At 26.6% G+C, this 22,223-nt stretch overlaps 3 protein-coding genes across 9 annotated transcripts; 2 read left to right on the forward strand and 1 right to left on the reverse strand.

The window, feature by feature from the left end:
- Positions 1-1,944: 1,944 nt before the first annotated feature.
- Positions 1,945-4,831, forward strand: LOC114123430 (sodium channel modifier 1-like). Of its 3 annotated transcripts, XM_027986392.2 has the most exons (7): positions 1,945-2,032; positions 2,097-2,230; positions 2,313-2,472; positions 2,936-3,082; positions 3,152-3,350; positions 3,451-3,525; positions 4,644-4,831. In XM_027986392.2, coding segments are annotated over exons 2-7 (639 nt in total). In that variant the 5' UTR covers positions 1,945-2,032; positions 2,097-2,173; the 3' UTR covers positions 4,645-4,831. The 3 variants fall into 3 exon arrangements, with proteins under 3 accessions (XP_027842193.1, XP_027842192.1, XP_050060556.1); XM_027986391.2 differs by lacking the exon at positions 4,644-4,831 and having other exon boundaries at positions 3,451-3,678; XM_050204599.1 differs by lacking the exon at positions 4,644-4,831 and having other exon boundaries at positions 3,158-3,350; positions 3,451-3,678.
- Positions 3,352-11,458, reverse strand: LOC114123429 (slowpoke-binding protein). Of its 2 annotated transcripts, XM_027986390.2 has the most exons (13): positions 11,226-11,458; positions 10,262-10,425; positions 6,831-6,904; positions 5,472-5,639; positions 5,108-5,378; positions 4,858-5,039; positions 4,680-4,792; positions 4,529-4,620; positions 4,259-4,384; positions 4,086-4,165; positions 3,948-4,016; positions 3,790-3,871; positions 3,352-3,699 (listed from the first exon to the last, which is right to left on the reverse strand). In XM_027986390.2, exons 2-13 carry the CDS (start codon positions 10,337-10,339, stop codon positions 3,637-3,639), a joined length of 1,398 nt encoding a protein of 465 aa, XP_027842191.1. In that variant the 5' UTR covers positions 10,340-10,425; positions 11,226-11,458; the 3' UTR covers positions 3,352-3,636. The 2 variants fall into 2 exon arrangements, with proteins under 2 accessions (XP_027842191.1, XP_050060553.1); XM_050204596.1 differs by lacking the exons at positions 10,262-10,425; positions 11,226-11,458 and adding an exon at positions 9,316-9,334.
- LOC114123428 (NFX1-type zinc finger-containing protein 1-like) lies at positions 8,552-21,436 on the forward strand. Of its 4 annotated transcripts, none has more exons than XM_050204594.1 (11): positions 8,552-8,626; positions 8,746-8,810; positions 16,428-18,313; positions 18,402-18,485; positions 18,691-18,962; positions 19,018-19,161; positions 19,224-19,497; positions 19,729-19,924; positions 19,989-20,130; positions 20,210-20,449; positions 21,144-21,436. In XM_050204594.1, the coding sequence occupies exons 3-11, from the start codon at positions 16,444-16,446 to the stop codon at positions 21,150-21,152; spliced, it is 3,231 nt and encodes a 1,076-aa protein (XP_050060551.1). In that variant the 5' UTR covers positions 8,552-8,626; positions 8,746-8,810; positions 16,428-16,443; the 3' UTR covers positions 21,153-21,436. The 4 variants fall into 4 exon arrangements, with proteins under 4 accessions (XP_050060551.1, XP_050060552.1, XP_050060549.1 ...); XM_050204595.1 differs by having other exon boundaries at positions 8,609-8,626; positions 8,708-8,810; XM_050204592.1 differs by lacking the exons at positions 8,552-8,626; positions 8,746-8,810 and adding an exon at positions 13,752-13,947.
- The last annotated feature ends 787 nt before the right edge of the window (positions 21,437-22,223 follow it).

Genomic DNA, 22,223 nt, shown 5'->3' on the forward strand with positions numbered 1-22,223 from the left:
ATACTCTCAAAAATATGTCTACTTCAGAAAAAAATGTTATCTTAAAAATAAATTTAAAATTATGAATAATTATTCAAGATTAAATTTAGTTGTAATAATTAAATAATTTTCCTACACTTTACTCCTAACTGGTTGTACAACTTATGTCATATTATTATAAAAACGATATCACAATAACTTGAATAACTATTAATTATAAAAAAAGTCCACTACCATAGGCTATAAAAAAAATTTTGATGTAAAAATAATAAAATTTAAAAATTAAGAATCTCGCAATAATAATATCTTACATCACCATGTTTATTGTTTATGCTAATATATTATTATTATAGTTTATGCTCGACTCAATAAGAAAACCCACAACTGCTGAGCAGTGGGTATGCAAATTTAATTCCGTGACTGACCGCCAACTGGTTAGTCCTAATCAACCTTCTCTATATAACGTAGGCCGACACTCAAGTGCATTCGTATGGCGTATGCTTTTTTCAATTGACAAATTTTCTACACGAATTAAAAGTTTATATGTAAAAATCAAAAGAATGTTTATATCATTGGACAAATGACAAATCAAAATATTTAAATTTTGAATATTCTTAATAATCATAGATTGATAAAGTTTGCCGTTGTCACTACTGTTTGGAGCGCATTCTAGTGGTTACGTATATTCCAAAATTCGTATTCGTCGGTTATTTTTTATTCGGTTATCCAAAAAATGATAAGGACAAGTTCATAATATTATCTTTTGTCCATACTTCGTATCATTCAATTATTCTCAAGATTAAACAAAAACATAAAAAGTCGTTACAGTTGAGACTTGAGACCACGACGTCCCAGTTGGACTGTTAATTAGACATTTACAGTATTGCTACTTTTACATACTTGTTGGTAAAATTTGATTGAAACATTTAAACGTTTATTCATACCTAGTGTAAATATATACTGAAATACTAAATATTGAATACTCAATAGTTTAGTGTTAGTAGTTAACAGTTGATTTCATTACATTGTTTAATTTATACAACTTTTCTCATGGCTGATGATTGTGAGTATGAACAAAAAAATATAATTAATTGTGTTATTGGTGGCGATGGTTGTGTGTTTAGGATTAATAGAATAACAATTTTAAGAATTTAAACTTGTATATTGTATTTATAATACTATTTTGTGTTTTTATAATTTAAATTGAAAGTGCATTATATCAACCTAAAGATATAGGGAAGTTTCCTAGATAGTCCTGATGTGTGGGCTTGTTTAATTTTTTGAATTTATAAATCCACAAATTGTGACATATATGAAAATTTTAAATCTGTAGTATTAAGAATTATGATACTTTGGTTTATTTTAACTGATAATACCTATTTAATTAAATATTGTTTTAATTGTTTTTTTATAGTTGATTTATCTTGTACCAACAAGTTTGAAGTGGAATTGGGTTCTTCATTAAGACATTGTTCTAATGCTTCTCGTAAACTAAAACAATTAACTGTAAATGCTGCTAAGTTAAAAATAAATAATCAAGTAAGATATTGTTCAAGCTGACAGGACTCCTACTCACTTTTAAATATATTCAAAGTTATTTAGTTATGCTATTGAATTTTTTCACTGACATTCATGGCATCTATGTTTGTTAAAACTAACATTTTGATTGTTAAATCTTAAGAATGTACAAAATATGTCATATTATTATTTGATATACATATTTTTAGATATATTTAGGTACTAAATGTGTTTATTTTTAGATAAACTTAACATGCAAAGAAAATGACATCGACCTAAGTGTAAAGAATATTTTAGATGAAGTACAAAATTTACGTGGTAAATTAAACACTATTGAAACAAACTTTGATTGTTCAGATAAGGTGAGTATTACTTATAATAAATATCAGATGAAAACTTATTTAAAAAAATATATATTCAAATATTATTGAATCTTATTTTATATAGACTGTATTCAATCTTGGAGAAACTGTTCAAGAGCTCGAGAGTGTTGTAAACATTGTATCAAAAAACAAAAATACAATTTTTTCTCATCGTATGTTTATTAATTTTTTATTTCTTACATTAATTTATTGATAATTTTCAATTTTTTTTTTTAGGTAATCTTTTATAATTTATCTTATTTAATTTAATTTTATGACTAGTATTTAATAGTTTAAAAATTATCACTTTTATAATGTCATTTAAACGTGTATGTGATGGATCAGGCAGTGATTTACTCAAAAGTCTTGAGGTACCTAATCAATTTTAATTACTTTTTATTTTTTTTAAATACAGTTTAATTTTAATTTTAAAATTATTATGTTATGTTATAGTCACAAAGGATCAAAGAATTACTTGGCATTCAAATACCCGAAGGTGAAGCTAAATTATTATCAAATGGGAAATTAACTTGTATGATTTGTATTCAAAGACCAATTTTTGATACTATTAATGTACTTTCAATTCATAGAAGAGGAAAAAAACATTTAAATGGTATGGTTATTAAATACGTTTAAGCTGACATGAATATATAATATGTTGTCTTAATAAGTAAACAAAAAAAAAAATTTATTGTATAAATTAGATCAGATTTATAGCAATTAGTCATTTTGTTATAAACTATAAGGCATAGGCTCTAGTAGCGGTTTCCAATATGGGGTGTGTAACATGATCTCAAGGTGTATGCGAAAAAATTATTTTTTATTTATTTATATTCTAAATTGATATTTGGAGTACGTGAAATAGTGGTGAAAGAGGTTAAGGGGTACATGAATGAAAAAAGGTTACGAACCGCTGAGCTATTGCTACAGCTTCTTCAAATAAAATACCTAATAGGTAGTTGTTTGCTCAATGATTTAAGCCACTCTTTAAATTTATAGTAGTTTTATTTTGTATAATTATTATCTTGAACCTGTACCATTAAATGTTATTTATAATTACATTTTTCTTTATCAAGAACTTAGTAAATATTTGGAAAGAAAGGAAGAATTGGAGTTAATAAAGATTAAACAGCAACAAAAAAACTGTGTTCAATCATTTGGTGCATCAAAACTTAATGCTTGTTCAACAGAACGTAAAACAAAATTAGAACTACCAGAAAATGGTAATTAAATTAATTTACTTATTAAATGTTTGGTGTTTGTTGCAATTAAAATTTTTTTTTTTTTTTTAGATTCAGATAATTCTAAAGAGTCTTCCATTGTTTCACGTTATGTATCTTCAATGAAAAAAAAACCATCTTTACAAGATGTTATAAATCGTGCAAAACAGCATCCTTATCAACGATTAGTTTCTAATTCAGATTCCACGATATCTAAAAATACCAAGTCTATCACTCAATCTGGACAAACTTCAAGTAGTAAACAAATTGAGTCAGTACAAAAAAAAAATTAATATATTTCTGATAAAAACAATTTATAATAATAAACATAAAATATTGACATGTCTTTTTATTGCTAACAATGTTCACAGAATTGGTTGGATTAAAAATTCTGACGGATCATGGTCTAAGGATCCACAAGCTGAATTTGATTCTGATGATGACTGGTAAGCATTAGATATGATTGCCTAATAACGATTTTTAAATATTAAAAATATATTGCTTGAAATAGAAAATAAGTGTCAGTCTAAAATTAATAGACAACTAGAAGGCTATTATTATCCCAAAAACTGGAAATCTAGTGACTGTTGTCGGTGATACAGTGATAAGCCACGATGTTCCTAAAAAATTGTTTACAATTTTACACTTATTTTATCAATTTACATTATACTTAGGTATAGAAAATCATAATGTAAATTTTTATATATTACCAGGCACTCTTTGTCACCAACAAAATTTGATTTTCTTTCTGTTGCATGAGAATACTTCTCATCATCGCAACTTTTACTTCTCCTGTAAGATATTCAAATAACATGTGAATATGAATAAACATTTTAATTTAAATAACTTGGTTAATTTGTTTATTTACATTGATAGTTTTCTAATTTGTAGATTTTCCTTAGTACTTGTCTCTGTTACATCATGATCATCTAGAGTCCTACAATATAATATAAATTCATTATTAGTAACTTAATATATTTATTGAGTTTTAAACATAAATATTTACGAGCCACTTTTGCTACTATTTCTGTTTCTAACAGTTTCCAATAACTGTGATGAGGAAGCTGTCATTTTGGCTTGTAATAGCTGTAAATATATGCAAAAGAATATTTATGTATATTAGTTTTAAAAATGTTATGTATCAATCATAAATCTGAAGTATTATTTATTAATACTCACAGGCCAAGATGTTGCACGCATTTCTCTGAGATCAATATTTCTGAAAAATTCAGTCATTACTAACTGTTCGATTGTAGGAACTTGACCCATAGGATTTTTAAACACATAGTCCATTATTTCAACAACCTGAAAAATTATAAATGTATGAAATTATAAAATTACATTTAAATTAAAATGCATAGCTAAAATAAAAATATGCAAGTTTTCATGATTATTTAAATATATTTAATAATACATCATACTTTATTTATTTTAAAATAATTTTTTTACTTGAGGGTAGTGAGCAATATCTTGTAAATTAATTTCACTGGGCTCTGGAGTTAGCAATTCATATCCAGCTGCCATTTCAAATAGAACATGACCTAAATAAATGTATATTTTTCAGATTTTTGTACAAATTAAATTCAAGACAATTTTATACCGAAACAAATGACATCAATTGCTGAGAAATCATCTAATATGAAATTACCACTCATAACAATGGGTTGAATTCTTGATGTAAAACCAAGTAGAGAATTTTCCAGGCCTGTGATTCTTTGTAAAATTATTAATACATTTTTAGTGATGATTTTACTATGTTTTATTTTTTGAAAAAATACCTGGCTACTCCATTTTGAAGAATTACATTGCCGGAATGTAAATTACAATCATGTGGAAATTTTCTTTCCTTAAGAAATAATAGTGCTTCTAGAATTTGACGACCAAGTCTTTGTATTTGTGACAACGGCAAACCTTCACTGCGCTGTCCATACTTATCGCTCCAATCATCATGCCAACAACTCTAAATTATTTATATCAATAAATTATATTTTCTTTAATTATTATGTCATTTTAATAAGTATAAAATACCTTATAGATAAGATCTTTGAGACTTCCCTTACTGTTAAAAGGTAATACTAATGTAATAAATGTTGTTTCTGGATCTGTCGCGCCTTCAACAAACTCAACGTCCAATACGGGATATATATATGGATGTTGTAATGTTAAAAAAAGATCTAGTATAGTACGTCTGGTATCTGGTGTGCACTCGAGAACACTTTTAGGATTTTTAGGCACAAGTGTCAACAGACGTTCTGTTTTGACAGATCCGTCGCGTACTACAAACCAATGTTTATCCACCCTAAGTACAAAGTTTTTAATAACTTTTTTATAGTATTATTACAAAAATCGACAGATTGTAAACTTTACAACTGATTAAAATAGTTATTCTCACCTTGATCCAATGTCGTTGAGATGTTGTAGAAGAGCGTATCGTGGACAGAACCTCAAGTAATGCTTGCATGCATTTTGAGCGTGTTGTCGGGCTTTACGTTCCAGTTCCATCCGTTCCTGCCCAATGGAATCCGGTTCCAACGCTGTGTACTGATACCGGCTGCCATTTCTACAATACACAACAAACCGGAAGTGATTGATCGTTATATTCTAAGTTATTCATCGGCTATAAAATTTCGTCGTGAGTTAATGGGGGATGGGTGGGTGGGTGTTACAAAATGAGGATGAAGTTTTCCTAACTTGTGTCCGCGATCGAATTTACAGTTGTCGCACAACTCCTCGAAATGTTTGGGAGGTTCGGGCCTGGACCACCACGCCAGCCGGAACCTAAATGGACACACGGGCCTCGATCTGACGACACTGCGGTCAGGCTTTCGGGATACTACGCGTCCGTTCACCCTGTGAACGGGTCGTCCGGATCCCGAGTCCGACGACGACGGCATAATGTTGAAACAATTTTCCGATCGAGGCGAATTCGGTAACACGGATATGATCGTACGAGTATTATTGTTGTTGTTGTTGTTGTTGTTGTTGTTGTTATTGCGGTTACCGATCGGCCAAGGCATTTTGAAACTTAGCGTTTCACTGTTACTGTTGTACTATATAATAAGTGCGTGCTGTTGCCCGTTCGTTTTTTTTTTTTCCGTAAATATTAAAACTGACCGTGTTTTATATAGTCGTCAACATAATGTAACATGTATTATTCTATATATTCTGCATTTTAATATAGACGAATAATATAAATGGTGTTGTGGGAATTAACCACGGTCATTATCTATGTGCACACGAACAATAGCCCAAATATATCGCGTGAGTTTTAGCTTAATGCAAGTCAAACGGTAACGTTGACTTTGGACCACACATGAACACGACGATGTACAGCGTACGTCAATGGCTATTATATTTTTACATATATATTATAATATACTTTGTGAAAACACGGCCGTAGGGTGGGCCACGCGTTGCGTTAATATTCACGACACATGATATTTAGATTACCTATTAATAATTTATGAATTTTTATTTTTTGGTGCGATAACTATAAGGTATTAGCTTAAAAACCCATATAGGTATAATGTATAAGTATATTCACCGCTGTTGAAATCGAATGCCCTTACTGTGATTAAATATTTTGCACTGTAGGCAGTATCCTACCTAATAATTTGTATATCAATTACCTAATCGTTTTAGTTAATTGTACCTAATTAAGAAATCGAGTATAGGTGTATTGGGTTTGGTATAACAGGCAACTATTTTTACATACGACTGTAGGTATATTATAGTGCTGTACTATACTTACGAGCAGGCTTTTCTAATCCAATAAGCTAAAAAACCCAGGAGGCCAAATCCACTGACGAGTGCCACAGTCATTACCTGTAATAAACGATCTTTTATTATATTTAAATAAATAATATAGGATAATTGGTTAATTCAAAAATACTATTATTTTTACCAGTTAAAGGTTACTAAAATAATATTTTAGCATTTTTTTTTTTTTTGCTCTATAGTCAATGCGTTATAACTAAATTTCATTGTGCGTACCTCTATTAACTATACGATATACAGTTTAGAAAAATTAAATTAACATTATTTGTTTAAGTTCTGAAATAGTTGATCACTTTTCAATGTTAAATGTACATTCAATGCGTATTTTGATTTATAGGTATGTTAATGATTGACTTATTGGCCATATTATTTATTTTGTATAAAAACTAATCATTTATTATTTATAAAAATCAAAATAAATTTTAATTTAACAGTATATTTTTAGTTTATTAGGTATTGTAATTTCTATTATTGTTTATAAATTTTAATCTATAATTAATAAAATATATAGATATTAAGATTTATCTAGGAGTTTAATTCCTGCTCGCCTAAAATCCTAGATTTTGCCAAACACCTTAGATAGTTAGATATTTTAATAAAATACATTTTATAATTCAATATATAGGTTACGTTAGGTTATGTTAGGTTACCTATTTATAAATTCATTACTGTAATTTTTTTTTAAATTTTTTTTTTATGAAATAACTGTAATAACTAGAAATATTATAAAACACTGCATATTATTAAATCTTATAGATATATTACGTAGGTATATATCTATATTATTAATTATCATCATGTACACTGAATTATAAATTATAATATAATGATTGCTACAGTTTGCAGTATGCTTACATATGCGTGAGAATAATGCTTAGATCATAATATACTATATGATATAGTATCTATAAGATCTAAGGAATAATGCATATAAAAATAGATTTTGAGTCTTGACATTAACTATGTCTGATAAAAAATAAAACCTTTACGAGGCTCTTCAATCTATAATTAAAAGGATGTCATCGCACTATTTATTTTATTTCTTCCACCCTCCATGCGCAATATAATACGTACTTATAATAAATTTATATTTATGTACAGGAAAACTAGTCGTGTGCTGTTAGCTCAATATTAGAGTTTATTACTATCCGTGTTACATAAGTTAATTTTTTATAGTAGGGGTTTCTATTTTTCTGTTATGTTTGATGAGTATTTTTAAATTTTAATATTTTACACACTCATACTTCGCATAAAAATAAAAACCAATAACGAACCAAGATCTGTACAAGTATGTAGATAATGTTCATAAGTCATTAGTCATAACTCTCTTAACATATTTTATGGTAGGTAAATTATTCACTATAATATTAAAGCTTAGATACAAGTTACAACATAAGATTGGTTTTGGAGTTATATTGAATGCAAATTTATTGTTAGGCTGTCTGCAGAGAGTAAACAAATATATTTTGCTGCAGTGCTGACAGTCGATAAATTCTAAAACTTTATAGACTTATTATAGTTGGTAATATAAAAAAAAAGATTTTTGTGCAAATGTACCAACAAAATAATTTCGAATAAAATAAACGTATTTTCAATCTACGTTATCTTTAAAAGGAAATTGTTGGTCTATCGGTCAAGTCAAGGCTTAGAATTCATATAAATGGACTTCTCAGAGCTGAGGCTCCTGATAAGTTCCATATTATTTAGAATAATAGCAAATTAGCAATGATCGCGGAGAAGCCCGGAGTCCGGAGAAGAGCATTTATTTAGGTAAATATAGGTACACCATACAAATATCTATGCTGTATATATTGTTTTATTTGAGCAATTCAACCATCTGTTCATGTTTAGAGCAATAAGCCGAAAATATAGAAATTTTAAATTTACAGTCGTGTGCGGCTTGAATGGAAAGACCTAACTGCAGCGAAAACACGCAGCAGTCCAAAAATATTACGTAAGTATACCTAAGGATCAATCTATCACAGTATCACTAGCTTATTGTTAAATTATGATTTAGAAATGATGTAAAAAATATAAAATAATAATAATAATAATAATAATAATATAATAATAATAATAATAAATTAAAGTATTACTATAATTTATTAATTTATTTTTAATTTAAACTTATTTTTTATAAAATATACTTTATTAAAATGTTTAGGATTTAAGAAATGTATTAAATTATAAAATCTAAACCACACTCTTTTAAAAGTTACATTATAATGTTTTCAAGAATAATTCCTAATCACACTTACTACTTACTTGGTTAATGCACATTTAAATATACTATATTATAGTATATACATAAAATAAATAAATAAGTAATAATAATGTATTTATAATGCATAGGAAGTAATAAGTATCTTTTGATTTTTCTGTATAGGTACCATAGAATCACCTAATTAAAATATATAGATTAGGTATACATTAAAAAAAAAAAAAAAAATTGGAATTACGTAAATTGTGGCGTGAGCTCTGAGAAAGGCTGACTCTCCTTTTGGCTCTTCCCATTAGTTAATAGTTAAGCAAACTTAGTAACAGATCAGCTCATAGTTCAGACTTGAAAATAAGTCAAGTTTAGATTAGATTAGGCAGGTTATAATATAACCATTAACCACTTTAAAATTTAATTGATACTTACCTAGTTAAATAGAAGAAAAAATAATATTGATTACCTACCTATTTGAATAAATTTTAATAAGATATTATGATTTATGGATACCCAATTAAAATAAACAATAGTTATCATTTTTTAATAATGGGTTATTAAGGGCGCATAAAAGATTGTTAAAATTAATCTTGTGTGGTTGTATATTTTTTTTTAGTATTTTTATTTGTATCTGTCCAGATGCAGTTACGGACAATAGATATCAGCTGTCCTAGATTTGGAACTCTAGACCATCTGACCATATATAGTAATAATTAGGGCCTGGATTTGAATATTGAATGCAAAATGTATTCATTTTTGTGAAGTTTAAGTTTTCAATAACAAAATCCGTTTTATATATTAGAAAAATCTTAATTAGTACCTATAGTTATTCAAGTTTTGGCTCAAGACATTTTATTCAAATACTTATCTTTGTATTCATGATTACATCATTGTTAAATCGTTAGGTAATATAATGCTCTAAATCTAACATAAGATACGGTAAAAAGTAATAAATTATACATTTTTTGTATGTTAAGAACGATTAATTTAGTCTCAAAAGTGATATTTTTGTCGGTTAACACTCAAAACCAAAAAAAAATTAAAACATTATTAATGACATTATATTGCGGTAAAAATGCATTTTATGGAGCATTTAAATCCAGGATCTAGTTATTTTATTTACATATTGGTATAATACTATACGTCTGTATATATAATTTATTTTATATATACGTATTCATACGTATTCCTACCGTGTAGTACGATACGACTAAATCAATTCCCACCGGCTGGTCGATTCTCCTTCCGGGCAGAGCTACCTGGACCGTCATTCTAATACGCTGGACGTGGTCGTTTGCCGCTCACAAAGCGCGCCAACGGTCGTCTTTCGATTATTCTCGGTGTCGTTCACCATCGCCTGTATAATGTAATATAATTTATAATTTTATTCTTTAAAATAGTTTAATGTAGCTACATAATACAGGTTACGGTCAATGTGGGCGATTGGGGTACAGAATGATTCGAAGATACTTAATATTTATATTCATGTATTAGGTACTACCAATATTTTATCGTAATAATAGGTAAATATTATACTACGGAAGCTGTCAAAGTAGTTAACAGGGAAGGGGGAAGGATGGGGTCAGTATAATGCATAGGTATAAATGTATAATAATGGAGTATGATTTATCATCCCTCCACAATATATTTTGTCATTTTTTGCTTGAACGCATATTCGAAATTTCATCCACTTCTTCAATTTTACTCAATAATTACACCCCACGGGAAACACCTCCTCCTAAATATCGATTATACCTAAACTAAATTATAAATTTAAAATATTATAGTTATAGTAGATTCATATATTATTTATATAGTTATTTTTAATCGATATTTCAGTAATCAGTGATAAAAATGACAAAATTTGTGCACAACAATTATCGGTGATCAATGCAGTCAATTCACTATAAGCAGATTGCAGGTCATTATTATTTATTATAGCCTATATAGGTAATGCCCATATCATAACAAATATCCATTCAAATTCAAACATCACTTAATATATAATAATATTTATTATTTACCAAATATATATTATATGTGTTAAGTAGTAGGTAATAGTACCATTCTTATACACATAATATAATATTGACCTATACCTGCCCCGCGCAAACAAAGTGCCTTCAATGTAGGTCCTATATACACGTTGTTACTCACCCTTTATTGATTCCATGTATAAAATGCGCATTTTTGTATGACAAGGTACAGTATAGTATACTATACCCCTGAAATGTATATATATTTAATATTTATGAATTTTTAACGAACTCGAGTTTTGGTCGCGATCGTAAGTTGTATATCATCGATCAATTGTTGTTTTCGAACTCGAGGGAAACAAAACAAGCGTTTGTAAATACGGACGGCACTGACGTTATATATATTGAACGCTGCTATTTCCGAATAAGCTGCAGCGAGTGGGAAGGGCGCAAGTCTGGTTTGGGCGCGAGTGCGCCAGTGCAATGTCCTAAATCCCGCCGCGCGGTGTAATGAGGTACTAAGATAGTGCACCGATCGTGCTGATGACTATACAGGGTTTTGAGGGGGAACACGTTTTGAGAGAATATTAAAAATTTATTCGATTGACCCGGCGACGATAAAATACTATATGTACGAGTATACAGCATTAGTAAATGTAGTTTAAAATAACGTATCGTCAATGTTTAAAATATTTTAACAACGTCCACTTAAATTTGTTTGCGAATCCTGCAAAGCATTAATCTTATAACTGTAATTATGATTAGACATTTAGATTTTAGGTCAGACATTATAATCAAATGGGGAATAATATTCTAAAGTGGGGAAGACGGGAAGTTAATGAAAAAAAATTTACTTAACCAAATTAACTTTTTTTTCTTCTTTTTTATAATTTTCCAGTATAAGTTTGGTACGCACTTTGGCTCAACAATTGTAATATACAATTATATAGGTACTAGGTATAGGTATTACGCTATACAATTTTTACTTATAAGATGATAGTTGACTTATCATAATAAGAGTAACTATATTTAGCACTGAAAGTTGTAAGCTTTAAAATTTCACATGTGGTACCTGCATGTAGACCTATATTACGTTAAATCTATTAAAAAAACAATTTTATTTGGATATTGGATTTTTAATTACACATTTAACTAGATTAAAGTGAAAATATTAAATTGTATGATATATCGATATCAAATAAATAATAATTTAGAATTTAGATCCAACCTTGATAATCTAAGATCGTACAGAATAAATATAAATTATTAAATTTATTTTTTAGACATAGTTACTATAGATATCAACAACGGCTAAACTGTACAAGCAACTCCTATACCATCGATTAATAGTTATTAATTAGGTACCTATATTACCTAATTAATAAAGGTAAATATAAAATAGTATCAACTTTAACTGAGTTGCATTTACTAGAATTATTAGGGGCTATTAAACAAATAAAACGCATAGTTGTGACAAATTGGTTGAGATGTTATATGTATATATTATTATATAATATTTTATAATTGTGTAAAAAATGATTTTAAAAATGTAAAATACGTGTTTTACTATACTTGATTTAATCATATTGGAATACAATAACTTATACGTAGATAATATAAACTATTGGAAATATATGTAATTACTTTGAAACATTCTTTTATATCTAATGAAATAAAACTGACGTAGGTAGTAACAATTAATAATTATTATAGAGTTCTATAATCAATTAATCAGTGGCAACAATTGAAAATTAATACATATTTTCAAGATAGTATTATAGTACAAGAGTAAGAACGTAAGGTATTTTGATTGTCACACTCCCTTATATATCAAATACAAATATGAAGAAATTTAATAGTTTTATAAATGACTAGCTGTGTTTTATGAGTGTTATTTAAATAAATTAAAATTGTATTTAATCTGTAGTAAATTGTAAATGGTATTATAATATTAATTATGTATTTGTATAGAACCATTTATTACAAAGAGCATCAAAGTCTCAAGGCTCTCTAGTCACTACCTATAGTTTAAATCTATTTCATGAATATAATACCACTGTGATGTGATTAAACCGCAGCTTCGTAATTATCACCATGACAAAATATATATTTTAAGTCGTAGCACTAGCAATCAATAAACATACAAACGGTCCGAATTATTACATGAAATATGAACACAGTTGCCGGCTGGCATTAATTCATGGTGGTGGTAAAGATAATGAATGACGTATTATCTATGGGTGGTAGGGGACGGTAAATTTCTTACTAAATTTATAGAATAGATTAAATAAAACAATGATACATAATACAATATAAAAACTACGAAACATAATTTGTTTATCTTTTCCGTTGGAAGTTGAAATATTTGACACCTATTTATTAAATCTTTCTAACTCTGTTCTGGGATTACACATTACTTAGTACTTTTATAGTTCTATCACCCAAGGGCCAAGAATGTCTCTTGTCAGCAATAATTCAGCAATATTCCTATTTCCATTACTGTACTTAGGTACTTGACTATATCCAACATAATATATTAATATCCGACATCCGTGCTTGGCGGTTATTAATTATCAGTTATCAAACAGCTGATATCCACTAGTTCCCCACCACAAGCCAACACATTAAACTAGAGTCTGTGATTATACTTTATCATGTCAACGTTATTTATTATTATCTCTCCATATCCACATAAATTGTTGTTATACATAGTAGTTTATAACATTATAAAAATAAACTAAAATACCAATTATCCAGGATATTTTGTTAGTTGTTATTTAATATTTGAAGACTAATGATCATAGACCATTGTGGATGTGTATAATTATAAATTATAATACTATAATATAATAATCATAATAATCCAAGTGACCAGTGGGTTAATGGTTAAAATAAATACATGAGTACGTATATACATTGGTTAATGACGAGAATTGTCTCACGTAATATTGTTGATTTTTATACATAAACATTTATTGGAATTTTGAATAACCGTATGTCCGTTATCCGTATCCCAAACCAAACTTAACGTATTAAGTGTATTTTGTTTCAGAAGAATTCATACTTTTTTATAACCAAGGTAAATGATCTATTATTTAAAAACCATTTAAATTATAACGTTAATGAATTTTTTATTCTAATCGAAATTTTAAAATTAAATTTTGGTTACTTAGAATTTAGATGGTCACATAATGTATTATACTATTATTCACTCATCTATTTGTACTTTTAAATTTTAAAAAGGTAACAATGTTTGTATTTCTTAATAGTAATAATTTAATTTGTAATAGTATGCGGTATTACAATATAGATAGGCAAATGTGGGTAATCTACTTTGAAAAATTTGTAGGTATTTTGAAATTTAAAATAGGTATATCCTATATGATAATAGTTTTATATTTACATTTTGTTTATTTGAAAATTCATTATTAAATCAATTATTTTCAACTAAAGGCTGTATTATATTTAGATGTTTAATGTTTATCATCAAGTATATTTAATAGGTACATTACTTATAAATTATAAATATTTGGAAACTTAGTAAATATATCAGGTAGTAGGTACAATATCATATATTTTTTTAATGTTCTATACATTTTAGAAATCAAGAATATTAAATCAGGCAAATAAATTGATTAACTGTGTTTCAAATATATTTTTCAATAATTTTATTGTTGAAATTTCTTTTTAATTTAAGTAAAATAATTAAGACATGTGTATTTCTTTTAATTTTGAATAGCGTCCTTTTAAACTTTAAAAAGTCTATACATCCACACAAATTGTTTTTGTCTTACTAATGTTTTGAACAAATTTGTATTTTGATTTTAAAGTTAGTTAAGATTATTTTAAAATTTAAAATTTAAAATTGCTTATTACTGGCTTTTTAATTAAAATTTATAAAAAAAAACTGATATTCACTAAAATAATTTTACTTTTAAATTCGATAATAGGTCAATTCACTAATATTTAACGTAACATAACATAACATAGTTAAATGGATTATTTAGAACACATAACACATAATTTGCTTTATAATGTGTTTGTAATATGGAGACAACGCATGCAGGTAAAGCATTCTTTTAACATAGGTGGTATTATAATATTATATTTTTTTTCTATATAATCATTGATACAGTAAAATTCATTTTTTATATTAGTTATTCTATTTTTAATAATTTGTAATTTACCTAGCCTAAATAAACTTGTATTTTGGTAGATGTGGTGGTCAACAAACATTGGTATAAAATAATATGATTTAATAAAAATGGCTAATAAACAATAATGAATCTTTAAGTGAATAGATTAGAGATGGCAAATAGGATTTTTAAAACGTCCTAATTTATGACATAATTCAAAAAAAAATTTTCAGCCGTGCCATAATTATTTTTTATTATTTTTTACTGAAAAATACAAATGAAAAATTAATGATTATAATGTAGTCGTTGTAAAATGTATATAATTAATATGTGCAATTGATTATTCAACTTATTGTATGTTACTTAAATCTATAAATCTAAAAAAATCAATAAATATATATGGACAAATGAAAGTTTTTCGAGTGCCATCGAAAATCTTAAACGTGGCAACATTGGCACACGTGCTACTTATTTCACTTATTTGTCATCTCTGGTATAGATATTAGATACTAACACTTACTCTTAGTTAATATTTTAGTTTTTGAAAAATGACAGCGTGAACAATTTGTTGCACATTTTATTTTTATATACTTTTTTATTATTGATGAATTAAACATTTTTAAGACTAAATATTAATTTTAATTCTTATTCTAATTTTTACTTGATTCAATAAAGTTTTATAATTATTCATCAACAAAATAATGTAATATCTATAAATATTTTTACTGACTCATAATAATAATGTCATGGATTGATAATTGAATAATATTAATGTTGGCATTAGTTAACTAGAAGTTATATTGCATTGTTATTTATTTAGTTTTATATAATATGTACTATAAATCAAAAGTAGAATTTTATAAAATTATCAATTATTAATCAGTTGAGTTTTTGTTTTATCATTAGTTAATTTACAAGGAACCTTTTGTACGTCCCATTAGTGTGACCTAAAATAAAATTTTTTTGTACAATTTCAAATTATCTTTATAAAATACTAACATTAATACTATAACATTTTAATGTTTAATTAACTGTAATTAATTTAATAATATTTAAATAAGATTAATTACTAATTACTGTTATTAAAAGTTCCAATAGTGTTTTAATTGAATCTGTTAAAAGGGGTCAACGTATCAAACTATTAAATAGTATTATAAGATGTCAGATTTAAAATATATTAATATATTATTAGCTGTTTGAGTTTTATTTAGAAATTGAAGTATAAAATAACGTTTTATCTTATTCAGGTTATAACCATTCATTATGACGAGAAAAATAAAAGAAGACTATACACTTAACTATAAATGGTTAGAAAATGATTTGTCAAAATCATCAAAGTTAACATCTGTAAGTAATTCTGATGACTATAGACGTATTTCACTTTATCCTACATTAGAAGATATTACCAATGGACCACCTGCATTGTGTGCAAATAAAATTGATCGCCCATATAAAAATTGTGATGAATACTTAAACAACTTTTTCCGTCTCATGCGAGAAGATTTTATTTCTATTATTAGAGATACTTTAAAATCTATAAATGCTAATAAAAGAGTGTCTGAACCTCAAATAGATAGGTTGTGGTACTACAGTAATGTTAAAATAATAAATAAAAAAACATCTGTAACAATGTATTTACAATTCGATACACCTAGTCGAGCTAAGACATTTAATTATGAAGATAGTAAAAGATTTAAAAATGGTGCTTTGTTGTTACTTTCAAAAGATTTATTTGCTACATTCAGCTTAGGAATTGTAACTGATACATTTAGGTTAAATAAAGGCATAGTTGGTGTTGATGTTGTTGATTTTGAAGAAGTAAATAAATGGAGCTGGATCGATTTATTAGAGCCCGATGTTTTTTATGAACCTTACAGATACGTTTTGGCAGTATTTCAAGACTTGTATGAATCAAATTTCCCAATGAAGAATTATATTGTTCATGGTATAAAAAAAATTTCTCATCCTAGTTATTTAATAGACAATTCTGTTTATACTATTAATGGGATCACGTTTGATATTCTTCAAAATGACCAATGGCCGTCGGCTGAAATATTTAACATGGATATTAATCAATATCAAGCATTTAAAGGGGCTTTGACTAAAGAATTTACAATGATTCAAGGACCACCTGGCACTGGTAAAACTTACATTGGATTAGAAATTGTGAAGGTTATTATTGAAAATATGTATAATACAAAGAAACTCAACCATCCTATTATGGTTGTTTGTATGACAAATCATGCCTTGGATCAATTTCTTGAGGGTATATGGAAAATAACAAGAAATATATCGAGATTTGGGCGTGGTACTAAAAGTGATATTTTAGTGAATTATATTCCAACGATGAGTGTTGCTCGCAAGGATGAATGTGCCAACATATATGTGGATGCCAAACGAGATGTAAAAGCTTCAATACAAAAGGAAAATGAGCATCTAATTAATATTAAAGAAATTGATCGCAACGAAGGTATAGTTGATTTGTCTTTACTTATGCAAGTGCTAAACAAAAATGGTTTTAATACATGGTTTAAAAATTCATATGATTTACTTGCATGGTTATTACATGATATTTCATCTGTAAACGGTATAAATCCTATAGACTTTATAAAAAAAGATGACCTACTTGCTACTCGATTATCAAAACTTAATAAAAATGAAGCTAATACAAAAGTCTATTTTATAACTTTGAAAAGTATAAAACTGTATTGTACCCAAGTTCAATGTCAACTAAAAGATATGAATCGTAATGTAAAAGATGACAATGTTTCTAAAAAGAAAGATTTAGAGAATGCATTAAAAATAATGAAAACCGTTGAGGATGATATAGTCAAACATTTAAAATTATTTAAATCTGGATCTTCTATGATTTATGAAACTCTGAATAACCGTGATTTATTAGGAAAGAGAGATCGTTGGTTATTGTATTATAATTGGGTTCGTTTGTATATAACAAATGAGTATAATAATATTGAAAATATAAAAGATACTACTCGTCAATGTAGACGAGATATGAACAAGTTTAAATCAATTGGATATTTGAAACCAGTTCAAAATAAGTATGTGATTGGTATGACAACAACAGCCGCTGCTAAAAATAGATATTTGCTTAAAAATCTTAAATGTCCAATTGGTAAGTATAATTTATATTTAATTATATTAATTGTATAAAAATATTTCTTATACGATAGAATAATTATATAATATAATGTATTCATTAGTTATAATTGAAGAAGCAGCAGAGGTTTTAGAACCTCACATTGTGGCATCATTGTCAGAATATTGTGAACATCTTATTCTCATTGGTAAGGCATTCAATTTATGCTAATAAAAATAGGATGTATTTTTTACATTTATAATATTTATATTGGATTCTATACACTTTAAGGACTATAATATAATAATTATTGTAGGAACTAAATTAGTGAAATTCTTAAGTTAACTTATATTGTAAGAAAATGATTGAATATCAAAGTTCCAAAAAGTATTATTCATTTTGTATTTTACTAGGTGATCATAAACAGCTGCGTCCTCAAACAGCTAATCATAATATAGGCAAAAAATATCGACTTGACATTTCATTGTTTGAACGTATGGTAAATAATAAAATTCCATCATATGTATTAGCAGAACAACATCGTATGCGACCAGAAATAGCAGGTTTAGTTGCACCAGTTATTTATCCACATTTAAGAAATCATGCATCTGTTATGAAACGACCTCATGTTAAAGGAGTTAGCATGAATGTATTCTGCATGACTCACAATGAGCACGAAGAAAAAGTATAATTTTTAAACGTAAATTTTAAAATAATATTTAATGTTTTGATTTTATTAGGATTATGAGTTATCCAGTTTCGTTAATCGAGCTGAAGCAACATATTTGGTTGCATTGGCAAATTATCTACTAAAACAAGGATATTATCCAGAAGATATTACTATTATGGCAATGTATAATGCTCAAGTTGTATACATTTCTAATGTAAAATAAAGCATATATATGTCATTACATTTTCTATTTTTAATATTATTATTTTGTTTTAGTTGATTAAATCACCGCCTTATGAACATTTGGCAGACATAAGAGTTTCTTCAGTAGATGGCTATCAAGGCGAAGAAAACGAAATTGTTTTATTATCATTGGTGCGTAGTAATAATAATTATAGTATTGGATTTTTGAAGACCAACAATAGAGTATGTGTTGCCTTATCTAGAGCTAGATTGGGATTTTATATTGCTGGTGATTTGAAATTACTTGCTAGAGCCAGTAAATTGTGGAGTAGTGTTAAAACATACCTAAGTAATTTGCATGCATTAGGTAAGAATTTATTTTATTTATACTTGGCCATTAAATTATTTATTAACTCAATAAAACAACCTAATCTTATAAGGCAATGAATTGTTGAATAAAAATAAATTGTACAATAATTATATTTATCTCAAATTGGATGTGTATTGAGTACAAAATTGTTTTTACTATAAAGTACCGGTTTTTACTATGTATTATATTCTAATAAATAGGTGATTATTATTTGTGTTTATAATATAGGCCCAAAATTATTGTTGAAGTGTCAAATTCATAACAAAATTATAGGAAGTGCATCAAATGATTTAGATTTCCAAATGCTTACTCTGTGTCAATTAAAATGTAATGTCAAACTTTCTTGTGGACATTTATGTCAGAGATTATGTCATGTTGAAGATAGTGACCATTTGACGGTTAAGTGTTTAAATATGTGTAATAGGTGAGAATTTCTTATTATTGAGTAATAAGAAAACATAAGCAGCATTCTTTTATATTGTGTTTAGGAAATGTCCTAGAAATCATAAATGTCGTAGAATGTGTTATGAAGACTGCTCATGTCAAGTTTCAATTAGCCAAATTAATGATTGTGGCCATATTATTCAAGGAAAGTGCTGTGATGTAGAAAATATTAAATGTGATTTTAAGGTTAATTTTTTTTTTTATTTAAAGAACATTTAACTATGAATTTATGAATTATCTTAATTTTTTATAATTTATGTTCTAGGTAAATAAAACATTAAGTTGTGGGCATACACTTGAGAAAAAATGCTTTGAACAATTGAATTGCAACCAAATATGTAAAAAACCCAATTCAAATTGTTTATTTAGACATTTATGCAAAAAACCATGTGGTGTAAATTGTGGTTCATGTGTACATTTGATTCCTATAATAATGAAATGTGGACATATTTCAGAATTCAGTTGTTCTCAAGAACCAGACACAGTAGAATGTTTAGAATGCAAGGTAAAATGAAAACAAGTACTATCATGATATGTTTATCTAGTTTTAGTCATAACTTATAAAGTCATTACCAATGAACAATTTAATGAAAAAATTGGTGCAATAAGCAAATTATTAACTTGTATGTTTTATGGAATATTGACTAGGTATCATTGATATACTTGATGATCATACATTTTGAATGTCAACAGTTAGTTTCAACCAACTACTAATTGTATTTTAATTAATAATTAAATATTATGTTCATGATTAGGGTTATTTGAAACCCGTTATGTTTACTAATAATGTAAACAGATTAGTGACGGAAAAATAAAAATTCAGGTATTAAGTTCCTATAAGAATATTTAAATAAGTAAGATTTTTGAAACATTTTGTTTCATGATTACTTTTTCTCAAGTATACTGGATAATTGTTATTAATTATTGACCAACACAATTTGTTTATCATTGACCAGTGTTTTTATTTAACTAAATATTATAATTCATTTAGTTTCTTAAACATATTATAAAAAAATTTTCTTTAAAAAAATATTAAAAGCAACCCTATCTAACACCCTTGTCCCCTATCTATAAATAAGTCACTGATGTTCAAGGCTATTCTATAAATCCGTACCTGCATATTTAAATTGTGTACATTTTTAAATTGTGTATTATCATCTTAAATTTTTGATGTACATTTTTGTTTTTGTTTTATTCAGGTGTATTAATATATATACAAGGTCAAACATAAATGTGATGTCAAATTGTCAACCTAATAGTTTTTAAGGAATGATATATTTTTTTTTATTAAGTAATTAAATTTTATAAAGATTTTATTGAAAGATTGTTATTTTTAATTTTATTTTATAACACTATAATATGTGTGTACTACACAAGTTTTGTAACTACTATTTTAACTCATAATACTTATATTAATGTTTTGTTGTTTTAATTTTAATAACAATGTTATTAATTTAAATAAAGATTTTGTCAATTATTACAAATTAAATAATAGTTGAATTTTTATTGTTAATTGTTATAACTTGAAAAGTAATAAAATACAGTAAGTTTATAGTAGAACAATAACTTATAACTCTTACATTTAAAACTATATTGTAAAATGCAAATGTAATAACCAGGGACTAGAATCATACTGAAAAGAACTGGTTTAGGACCTAGCACTTTTCCAAAACCATTATTTCAATATTTTAGAATTAGAATATCACCAGAACTTAACTGGAAATAATATATTTAGATAAAGATTTATTAAAATTAATTTTAGGTTCAATATAAATTCTTTATGTTAATTTTTTACTGTAATTACTACTAAAAAATAAGAATAAACATAGATATATTATTATTTCTAATTAATTTTTAAAAATTATCATTATTGTGCCTATAAAGTACTTATAGAGTGTAGACTTTAAGATTGTGTCACTCAAGCTTAATATCAAATATAAACAACCAATTATAAAATAGGTATTACCAACAAATATTAAATTATTAATATTATTATTAAGTAATTATAATGTTATCATTTTAAAGATTATTTTAAGGTAACCGAAAAAAATCATGAAGATTCCAGTCTCTGATTAGAACATTAGTGATTGTATACTATTAAAATTGGTTACCTATTAATTTACAACTAATTCCATAAAAAATCAAAGAAAATGCATTAAAAAATCCTTAATAAAGAATGTCTTAAAAGTTAAATATAATACGTTTACACATTTTATAGTTTATTTTTTATTTTTAATAATATTTAATTTGCTAACTTACTGCTGAATTGTTCTTCTATA

This window comes from Aphis gossypii, chromosome 3 (assembly GCF_020184175.1).
Source record: "Aphis gossypii isolate Hap1 chromosome 3, ASM2018417v2, whole genome shotgun sequence".
NCBI lineage: Eukaryota > Metazoa > Arthropoda > Insecta > Hemiptera > Aphididae > Aphis > Aphis gossypii.

What these genes read in the sequence shown, in the direction of transcription:
- LOC114123430 (XM_027986391.2), top strand. Translation starts at nt 2,174, where the DNA reads ATGTCATTTAAACGTGTATGTGATGGATCAGGCAGTGATTTACTCAAA. An exon ending in ATTTACTCAAAAGTCTTGAG is followed by an intron (nt 2,231 to 2,312) that starts GTACCTAATCAA and finishes GTTATGTTATAG; the next exon opens with TCACAAAGGATCAAAGAATT. An exon ending in TCAAGTAGTAAACAAATTGA is followed by an intron (nt 3,351 to 3,450) that starts GTCAGTACAAAA and finishes CAATGTTCACAG; the next exon opens with AATTGGTTGGATTAAAAATT.
- LOC114123429 (XM_027986390.2), bottom strand. Translation starts at nt 10,339, where the DNA reads ATGACGGTCCAGGTAGCTCTGCCCGGAAGGAGAATCGACCAGCCGGTG. An exon ending in TAGTCGTATCGTACTACACG is followed by an intron (nt 6,905 to 10,261) that starts GTAGGAATACGT and finishes CGTTTATTACAG; the next exon opens with GTAATGACTGTGGCACTCGT. An exon ending in TTGGTGACAAAGAGTGCCTG is followed by an intron (nt 3,700 to 3,789) that starts GTAATATATAAA and finishes ACAATTTTTTAG; the next exon opens with GAACATCGTGGCTTATCACT.
- LOC114123428 (XM_050204594.1), top strand. Translation starts at nt 16,444, where the DNA reads ATGACGAGAAAAATAAAAGAAGACTATACACTTAACTATAAATGGTTA. An exon ending in TGAACATCTTATTCTCATTG is followed by an intron (nt 18,486 to 18,690) that starts GTAAGGCATTCA and finishes GTATTTTACTAG; the next exon opens with GTGATCATAAACAGCTGCGT. An exon ending in ACAATGAGCACGAAGAAAAA is followed by an intron (nt 18,963 to 19,017) that starts GTATAATTTTTA and finishes TGATTTTATTAG; the next exon opens with GATTATGAGTTATCCAGTTT.